The sequence below is a fragment of the Pteropus vampyrus genome, unplaced genomic scaffold (genome assembly GCF_000151845.1).
Source record: "Pteropus vampyrus isolate Shadow unplaced genomic scaffold, Pvam_2.0 Scaffold4, whole genome shotgun sequence".
NCBI classification, from domain to species: domain Eukaryota; kingdom Metazoa; phylum Chordata; class Mammalia; order Chiroptera; family Pteropodidae; genus Pteropus; species Pteropus vampyrus.
The window spans coordinates 12866963-12876987 of record NW_011888785.1 but is presented as its reverse complement, the minus strand read 5'-3'; the positions used below and the strand labels follow the sequence as shown (position 1 = coordinate 12876987).

The 10025-nt window shown below is 35.9% G+C and overlaps 1 protein-coding gene across 4 annotated transcripts in view; it reads left to right on the top strand.

Moving 5' to 3' along the window:
• DYNC1I1 (dynein cytoplasmic 1 intermediate chain 1) overlaps window positions 1–10025 on the top strand; it is a 258394-nt gene that overhangs the window by 26348 nt on the left and 222021 nt on the right. For 2 of the 4 annotated variants that reach the window (XM_011363348.1, XM_011363340.1), the window contains exon 4: window positions 2034–2093. The exons of the other annotated variants lie outside the window; for them this stretch is intronic. In XM_011363348.1, the coding sequence (XP_011361650.1) occupies window positions 2034–2093 (60 nt within the window). The remainder of the gene's footprint in view (window positions 1–2033; window positions 2094–10025) is intronic. 4 annotated transcript variants of the gene reach the window in all.

The window sequence follows — 10025 nt, the reverse complement described above, 5'->3', positions numbered from 1 at the left end:
TATCCCCTGGAGCCCGTTAGAAGTGCCATAGACCTACTAAATCAGAATCTGCATTTTAATAATATTTCCAGGTATCTGGATGCACATTAAAGTTTGAGAAACTCTAAGAAACAGTGACCAGTTAGTATTCTCATTGGACTTTAGTGGTCACTTTTTCAGAGTATTCAGGTAAGGGAACAAGAGTACAGCCAGAGCTAATAAGAGAAGCTGTGACACCGCATTCTGTTACCTCTGCAGGAAGAGCTTATGTGGCGTCTGTCAGATAGGTAGGGCATTGACTCAAAGAAACCTTGGTAGTAGATATAGTGGATGTATTAGTAGTAGGGGCAGCTACTGTTTATCAATTAGTTACTTTGTGCTTTATAGGGATAATTGTATGTAATCCCTTTAGAAAACCAGAGGGAGACCATCCATCCATCTATCAATTGATTGAACTAATAGTGTATTATATAAGCATGTATGCCGGGCATAGTTGTATGCACATATCTCTGTAATCTAAGGATATAACTGCTGTTACCATTATGAGGCTTAAGTCCAGATCAAACAACAAACAGTAATAAATGAACTGATATATAATAAATATAAGTGCTGTGGAGGTAGTAAAACAGGATAAGGGAAAAGGATAAGTGTGACAAAGAAGTGCTACTTGAGATAGGGCAGCATAAGGAGAAAACCTCTCTGAGCAGGTGACATTTGAGCCAGGGCATGGACTAAGCCAAGGCATGATAAGCCACACAGCTCCTCATGGGAAGAACATTAAGGAGGACACAGGACACATGGAGGATACAGTGAGGGAGGTGGACAGTGGTTAGAGATAAGTTATGAAGATAACTACAGGCCAGGTCATAAATTCTCTCATAACCTATGGTAAATCCTAATGCACAAGGAAATGGAACAGGGCTTCTCATACTTTAAGGTGTCCACGAATTGCCTGGAACCTTATTAAACTAGTGTGGTGTTAGTGAGTTTGGGGTGAGACCTGAATCTCTGCATTTGCAACAAACTTCCAAGAGATGCTTATGCTCCTGGTCAGTGGGCCACACTTAGAGGAAGCAAAAGAATAGTGTGTTGAGAACTCATGCAACATGCCCAATGTCACAAAGCTGATAAGTTGCAGAGGCAAGATATGAAGCTCAGATGCCTGACTTCAAAGTCCCTGCTGTCCATCAGTTGCCTGCTAGATAACCTCCTGCCTGATTCACCTTAACTGCCTATGTGCAAAGGTCTGCCCAAGAAGGGTCCTGTGTGCCCTCTGTTTACAGAAGATCTATTTATCCCTTCTTATTTTGAAGGAGAAATAATAAGAGAAATTGAAAGCCTGGGTAACTATTGATACTTTGTGCTATTTTTTTGTTGTTCAAATAGTAAAAAGATGTAAGATATCCCTGGCATTCCCATCTTAGAGACAAATGGTATGGTTGGAGACCATCTTGGTGTAATATATAAATAAAAACACCAAAATACCCATGGTCCTTGAAAACGAATGCATGATTTTGCAGTAGATGACCAGAGGGAGCCAGTTATTCTTCAAGCCCTGCAGTCACGCTCCATTTGGCCAGACTCCCCAGATGCTCCTGCTCTGGTCCATTTGCACACTTACATTTGGTTCTCTTCACTGCACGGGAGATGCGTGGTGCTCCCAGGTGCGGATGGGCTCTGGGGTGTCGGAGATACGTGAAACAGGTTACATGTTCAAATCAAGCTTCAGTGAAAAAAAACAAAACAAAAAAGGATGGCGGAGGGTTTGGAATCTGAATATTTAGCTCTGGGCTTCCTTCCAGGAAAACAACCATAACTTCCAATATCAAAGAGATATCAAAGGAAAAGATGGCTCCTTGTTTCCTCTTGTGCTTGATATTCACAGGGTCTTCCTTGCACCAGGAGATGGAAGGGGTGCGGGAGAAGAAGTGGGAGATGTTCTGTGTATGTATCGTATATGCCATTGCCTTGATGATGACATGGTTTGGTTTGGTTTGTTTCCCTCCCCTTTTGTTAATTCTCTGTGTTCTTTTTCCTTTGTGCTGCACGATTAGGACCCTGCAGTGGGACACAGACCCCTCAGTGCTCCAGCTGCAGTCAGACTCAGAACTTGGGTATATGTCTGCTCTTTTGTTACTCCTTTTATTATTTCTTCGCTACAGTTGTGTTGGAATGCTGGAGCTGTCGTTGCTCTTGTTTTTTGCCCCTTTTGTTGAACTTCCAGTTCGATAAGTTTATTTCCTTGTGTTAGATTTCCTTATAAAGTTCAGCTTTGAAGAAAGTCTCTCTTTGTGGAAAACACCACAAAAAGATGGCTTTTGGTCTCCCCTTCTTAATTCCTATTATTGGAAAACAACCCTCCCCCCAAACAGAAATGCAAGCACATGCCCACACCTCTGCTTCAAGGTGGGGCACATAGTTCAGCGACAGGAGATACGTTTGACTTTATCCTAACCATCGTCCCCCTTTACTAACAAGTTGCCTTAGGTTAATTTCTGTTTAAAATCAGTATTAAAATGTTGTGTCTTGTTTGGTTCCTTTCCTTTTTCACTGTTTTGGGGACTCACAATAAGCATTTCATTTGAATTGAGTTTGAACATATAAATATTCCTGTTAAAGAAAAAGCAAATTTGTTGACTTCTTCAACATTAGGAAATCTAAAATATTTGATGATGGGTAATGTCTCCTATATCAAAATGATCAAAAAGATCATTTTTTGGCGGGGGGAGGGGGTATGGAAATGTGTTGTCACAGATTTAAAGATAGTTTCAGAACTGAAAATGTGGTATATATGTACAATGGAATATTATTCAGCCATAAAAAAAGATTGAATTTCTGCCATTTGTGATGACATGGATGGATGGACCTTGAGGGTGTTATGCTAAGTGAAATAAGTCAAATAGAAAAAGATAAATACTATTTTGATCTCACTCATATGTGGAACCTAAAAAAAAAATGAAAAAACAAAACTAAACCTGTGAATAAAGAGAACAGATTGCTGGTTGCTTGAGGTGGAGGGTTAGGGGTGGGCAAAATGGGTGAGGGTAATCAAAAGGTACAAATTTCCAGTTGTAAATAGAGCAGGTCATGGGGATGTATTGTGCAGCCATGACTGTAATTAATAATGCTGTATTGCATGTTTGAAAGTAGTTAGGAGAGTGGATCTTGAGAGTTCTCATCACAAGAAAAAATTTGTAACTGAATAGTGATGGATGTTAACTGGACTTATTGTAGTGATCGTTTTGCGATATATACAAATATTGAATCAGTACTTTGCATACCTGAAACTAATATAATGTTATGTCAATTATAGCTCAATAAAAAACTTCATTCACAAAGAATAAAACACTAGGCATATCCTAGAAACTTGATTGATTTCTCCTTTAGGTTTGGAGTTAGCATGGTCACACATGAAATAGTGGGGTGCTTATACCAGCTTGTGCTAAAGCTCAGGAGAGCTGACTGTGTGCCTCTCTTCCTTACTTTGCATTCAGCGAAATCAGATTGAAATCTGCCATGGCAAGAGTGTTTACACTACAAAAACTGGCAAATGCTACAAACCAGGGCTTGCCTCCTTTCCCCTAAGCCAGTTATTAAACATTTACCAACATGTCATCGGATTCTGCAATATGTAAATAGCAAACATTATTACAGTATTTTATGAAACTATTATTTTCTTATTTCTAAGTATAACCCAATGAATCCCAAAAGAGACTTTCTTTATTTATTTATTCACTCATTCACTCACTCACTCACTCACTCACTCACTCACTCACTCACTCACTCACTCACTCGCTCACCCACTTTGAATTCCCGAGATTCCTGGGCATGTATCTCTGGTTTTATATCAATGTCAGTGACCACTGTAGGTGTATGAAGAGGTCGAAAGGCTTTTTGCATGTTAGATTCAAAGCTATCTGCCTGTGTCCCTTTGTATATGCAAAAGTTCTTGGCAGACTCACAACAATGCTAAACCAAGGAAATATCCTAACGATTCAGTAACTGATACACTATTTTTTTAAACATTACTAAATTCTTGGCTATTTAGTTATATAGTTCATTGTATGTTATATTTCAATTTCTATTGTTTAAGTAACTAAGAAATATGGCTTAAATCAAGCAGAGAAACAATGAATATATAGTATGCTCTGGTTCAGGAGAACTTCAGAGGGCAGTTCTTTACTATATCATTGCATTTAAAAAAATGAAGATGGAACTGGCAGAGACTCTACCTTATGCATGTAACAGATTTTTAGACAGATTGTGGCATTGCTATATTACACTTGCTGATGTGGAACAGTTAGGAATTTTCCCATTTTTATCTCTTTTCCAAGCAGAAACTCAGTTGGCTATGCAGATTAAAACTTGTGACTCATTCTAGGGAGGTGGCATATCTGTGGCTCCCACACTGCCTGCCACATTTTACTTCTGAGTGGACCCAGTGAGTCAGAGAGAGATGAGATGTGAGACTTTCTGTTCACTGAGTAGTTTATCTTAGAGAGTTTGAAAGGAACATTCAGAGAATATTTGAGAGAGGAGATTATTTTAGCCATGTTACAATTTCAAATATTGATTTAACGAAAAATGTTCTCTTTTTGGTAGTCCTTTTATACCTGACTTTATGAAATACACCTCAGGTAACAAGATATTTCTAGAAACAAATTTATTTCCTCTTCTTAATGCTTGCCATGGCATTGGCCATAACTCATAGCCTGCTCTGTCACTCAATTTTTTTTTTTTTAAAACCAGCCTTATTGAAATATACAATTGACATAAAAAACTGCACATATTGAAAGCACTCAAATTGATAAGTTTTAACATGTACACACAACCAGGAAATCATCACCACTATCAAGATAATGAACGTATTCATCATCCCGAAATATTTCCCATGGCCCTTTATAATCCTCACTCCTGCTTCTTCTCCCCATCTCCCCAAACAACTAATCTGTTTCGTGTCACCGTACTTTAGTTTACATTTCCTAGAATGTCATAGAAATCTAATCATGCAGTAGGTACTCTTCTGACTGATTTCTTTCAGTCAGAATAATTATTTCGAGATTCATTGTGTATCAGTATCACTTTTTATAACTGAGTGGTATTCTCTTGTATGGATATACCACAGTTGGTTAATCTGTGCACTTTTTAATGTACATTTGGGTTGTTTCCAGTTTTTGCCCATTACAATTAAAACTAAAATGAACATTCATGTACGAATTGTATTATGGTCATATGCTTCCACTTCTTTTGGGTAAATACCAAGTAGAATGGCTGAATCATAGTGGATGTACATTTAACTTACGATTCTGTTAAACTGTTTTCAAAGTGGTTTTATGGTTATACATTTTCTGTAGCAGTGTATGAGAGCCTCAGTTCCTCCATGTTCTTGATGATGAGTAATTTAGACTTTTGAAACAAATAATTTTTTTAAACCATTATCAAATGAGTGTAGTGGTTTCTCATTGTGGTTCTAATTTGCATTTCTGTAGTGGCTAATGATGTTGAATTTCTCTATGTGTTATTTGCCATTTGAATATCTTCTCTGATGAAATATCTGCTTGAATCTTTGGCCTTTAGTGTTTTTGAATTGGGTTGTTTTGTTTTATCATCATTATTAGAGTTTTTGAGAGTTCTTTATGTATTTGGGATACAATCCTTTATCTGATATATAATTTGTAAATATTTTCTTTCAGCCCATGACTTGTCCTTTTCATTCTCTTAACAATGTCTTTTAGACACTTTTTACTTTTGACAAATTCCAGTTTACAAATTTGTTCTTAATGGATCATGCTTTTGTTAACATAATTTCAATTTTTAGTGCTTCTTTAAATATTTGGTAGGATACAATTAACCTGTGAAACCATTTGGATTTGGAATTTTATTGTGAGGAAGGTTTAAAAATACAAATCCAATAACTTTAAAAGCAGTGGAGCTATTGCAGTTATCTATATTTTTCTGAGTGAACTTTGGTAGTTTGTGTCTTTCAAGTAATATATCCATTTCATCTCCATTGACAAATTTATTGACCTAGAATTGTGTATATGATCTCTTATCATCTTTTAACTATCTGCAAAATCTTTAGATATACTCACCGTACTTATTTCTGATACTGGTAAATTTTGTTTTCTGTCTTTTTCTTGTTATAAGTATGGCTAGAGTTTTATCCATTTTATTGCTCGTCTCAAAAACCAGCATTTGGTTTTTTGATTATTATCTCTTTTATTTCATTGATTTCTACTCTGTCTTAATTAGTTCTTTTCTTCTGCTTACTTTGTGTTAATTTGCTTTTCTTTTTCTTGTTTCTTAAAGTACAAGTAGAGGTCATTGACTTGAGACTTTTCATCATTTCTAATATATGTATGTAGTGCTATAAAATTCCTTTTCAGTACTGGTTAGAGGCTTAGAACTTGAAAATTTTGATTTTTTTTTTTTTGTCATTTTCATTGGGATCAAAATAGTTTCTAATTTTTCTTTTTATTTTAATTGATGATTTATTTGGAAGTGTGTTATTTAGTTTCCAAATATTTTGGGATTTTCTAGAGATCTTTTTGTTTTTGATTTCTAGTTTAATTCTTTTGTGGTTAAAAACCATTCTTGTGTTCTTTGTATCCTTTTAAATTTGTTACTTATTTTACAGTCCATAGAACAATCTGTCTTAGTGAATATCTTATTTGCCCTTGAAAAAGATAGGTATTTTGCTGTTGTTGTTGGGTGTAATGTTCTAAAAATATTAATTAGGTCAAGGTAGTTGATTATATTGTTCAAATATTCTATATTCTTTACTGATTTTCCTGGTTTTAGCAACAATTGAGTGAAAGGTGTTAAAGTTTCCAACTATAATTTTGGTTTTTCTATTTATTGTTGCAATTCTATCAGCTTTTGCTTTGTGTACGTTAAAATTTTATTAGGTGCTTAAATGTTTAGGATTCTTATGTCACATTCGATGAATTGATTTCTTCATCATTATGAAATGATCTGGTACAGTATTTTGCTCTGAACTCTCCATTTTCTGGCATGAACATGGACACTCCAGCTTTCTTTTGGCCGCTGTTAGCACAATATGTCTTTTTCCATCCTTTTACTTTTTAACCTACTTGTCTCTTTATACTTAAAATGCATTTCTTGTAGGCAGGATATAATGGATTCCTTTAACATTTTCAAAAAGAAAGATATAATAAAGACTTTTAAGTCATAAAAAGATCTTTACTATAAGAAACACTGAAGGATATCCACCAGGCTGAAATCTTTTTCTTTCAGTACTTTAAAAATGTTGCTTCACTGTCTTCTCACTTGCATTGCTTATGACCAGAAATCTGCTGTCATACTTGGTTTGTTCCTCTTTATTTAACACCTTTTTTCTCTGTGTGTGTGTGTGTGTGTGTGTGTGTGTGTGCGCGCGCGCGTGCGCGCGCGCATGTGTGTGTTGGCTACTTTTGCAATGTTCTCTTTTTCACAAATTTTGAGCTGTTTGATTACGATGTGCCTTGGTGAAGTCTTCATGCTTCCTGTGCTTGGGGTTCATTGAGATTCTTGGATCATTGGCTTTATAGTTTACAACAAATTTGGAAAATTTTGACATTATTTTCCAAAAAAATTTTTTTGTCTCCCCTTCTTTGGGGACCAAAATCACATGTATATTAGGCAACTTGCTCCATTTATTTCTTTTTCTTTACTATCTGTGTTTTATTTTGGATAGTTTCTATTGATATGTTTTGTATTCACTAATCTTTTGCTTTGTAACTTCTAATAGTCCATGAAGCCTATCCAGTGAATTTTTAATTTCACACCTTTTAATTTTCATCTCCAGAAGTTTGTTTAGGGTCTTTTTTATATCTTCCATATTTCTACTTAATTTTTTGAACACATGATATACTGTTTTAATAACTTTTAATACCCTTGCTTGCTATCCCATCATATGTATTTGTTCTGGCTCAGTTTCAATTGATTGACTTATCTTTTCATTATAGTCATGTTTTCCTGCTACTTTGCCTGTCTGCTAATTTCTGATTGATGTCAGACATTGCGAATATTACTTTTTTAGGTGTTGAATATATTTGAATTCCATATCAATAAATCTCAAATATCAATAAATCTTCTTGATATTTGTTGTGAGATAGTTAATTCACTTAACTGTGATCTTTTCAAGTCTTGCTTTTAAGATTTATTAGTTGAGATTAGAGCAGTGCACAGTCTGGGGCTAATTAATTCCTACTACCGAGACAAGACCCTTTTGTGTACTCTACACAATGCCCCATAAATTCTGAGATTTCCTAGCCTGGCTGGTGGGAATAGGTGCTATTTCTGTTCTTGTGTGGGTGCCCAGAAGTGTTACCTCTAGTTCCTTGAAGTAATTCTTCTGTTGGACTCAGGTACTTTCCTTACATACATGCATTGATCAGTACTAAGCTGAATCCTCAAGAGCAACATTCTGAAGATCTCCTGAGTTTTCTTTTTGTGTCATTTACTTTTCTCTCTTATTTTGTCCTGTGAATTTTAGATGCCTTGGTCTCTTTGGACTCTCAGCTCTGTCTCCTCAACTTAGGGAACTTGCTAGATTTCACCTCACATTCCTCTTTGCACCATGGCCTCGAAATGCTCGTAATGCAGTAAGCTGGAGAAATTGTAGGGTTTATCTGTTATTTTTCCTCTTTCATGTATCACCATCCTTTATTGCCTGACCTCCAGTGTCTTGCAAACTATAGTTTCATTCAAACTGCTGTACATTTTTTTCTTTAGTTGTTTTAGGCAAAAGGTAAATTGGGTCTCTATTACTCTATCTTGACCAGAAGCACGAATTTGTATCCCTTCATTCTGGTTTATATTTTGACCATGTGATCAGCAAAGCAGATGGCAACATAGAGGAATAAGTACATAGTATTTTGGAAAAAAAAAAAAAAAAAGAAGCTTCAAGAGAATTATAAATAAAATAATAAGTGCAGCTCAGCTTGTTGTGGTGGTTTTCTTTTGTTTTGTTTTAATTTTTTCTACTACTTATGAAAGTGCCCAAAACACTTTGCTTTCTTAGACTATTATAATAAATTAAGTGGATTGAAGATAGCAGGAGTAAAAAAAATGAAATAATAAGATAAATAGAGTAAGTTAAAAGATCACAAGGTAGAAAAAGTCTGTATAGGCTGGGAGGTGAATAAATGTCTTTGAAATTTAGGGTTGCAATGGGCACGTTTGAGGAATTACGATTTAAATGTCTTTTGTTGTCTTAAGAAAGAAACGTAAGTGGAAAAGCCACCATGAGGTTGCCGGTCGTTAAGGAGATGTGCTGAGTCAGTAAAAGGGAAGTGGGGCCAGGAGGGAGGCAAAGACTCTCAGTGACGAGCAGCTGTCAGTGAGACATGAGAGTATTTTGTAGCCCCTCACTTCAAATCCCAAACCCAATAACATATAGGAATATTTAGTGACTTCTGATTTTATTGAAGCCTCACAATTGTATTTCCTCTATGTCTTAGTATATTAAACTCTTTGTAGGGATTCTGCAATATTTGGAAGCAAAAGAGGATGAGGAACAACTGAGGCTGTGAGCAAGGATTTGGCTGCTTCTGTCCTGAAGGAGGAACTTAGAGATTCCTTCAGTCCTTGAGAGACATTGTTAGAAGGTAGTGACCTCTTTTTTTCTCTCAGTCAACAGAAAGAGATGGTATCACTTCTGAACCCACCAGGTACCATCCCAACTGCTGTGGTGAAATAGAGAGATCACTGTCAATAGTAGAAGTTAAACCAACTCTATAAAGATACCAGAACAGCATATGGTCTTCAAGGTTGTGGTAGGTGTTTGAGAAATCTAGCTAGACAGTTCTAGAGGTTTTTTCATGTTTTAAAGTTATTTCCATTTGCTTAACATAACAGTAATAGCCTCATTAGCCTTTGATGAAGTCGTCCTCTTTTGGCTTATTCTCCAAGTTTTGTCATGTATTCTTATTCATTATGTTTAAATCACTGGTTTGAATGAATTTATAAAGGTTTCCTATGTAACAGCGCCTAGTGTTTTGTTGACAATGATGTTGGTTGTGTTCTTGAGCAAACTGACAGTC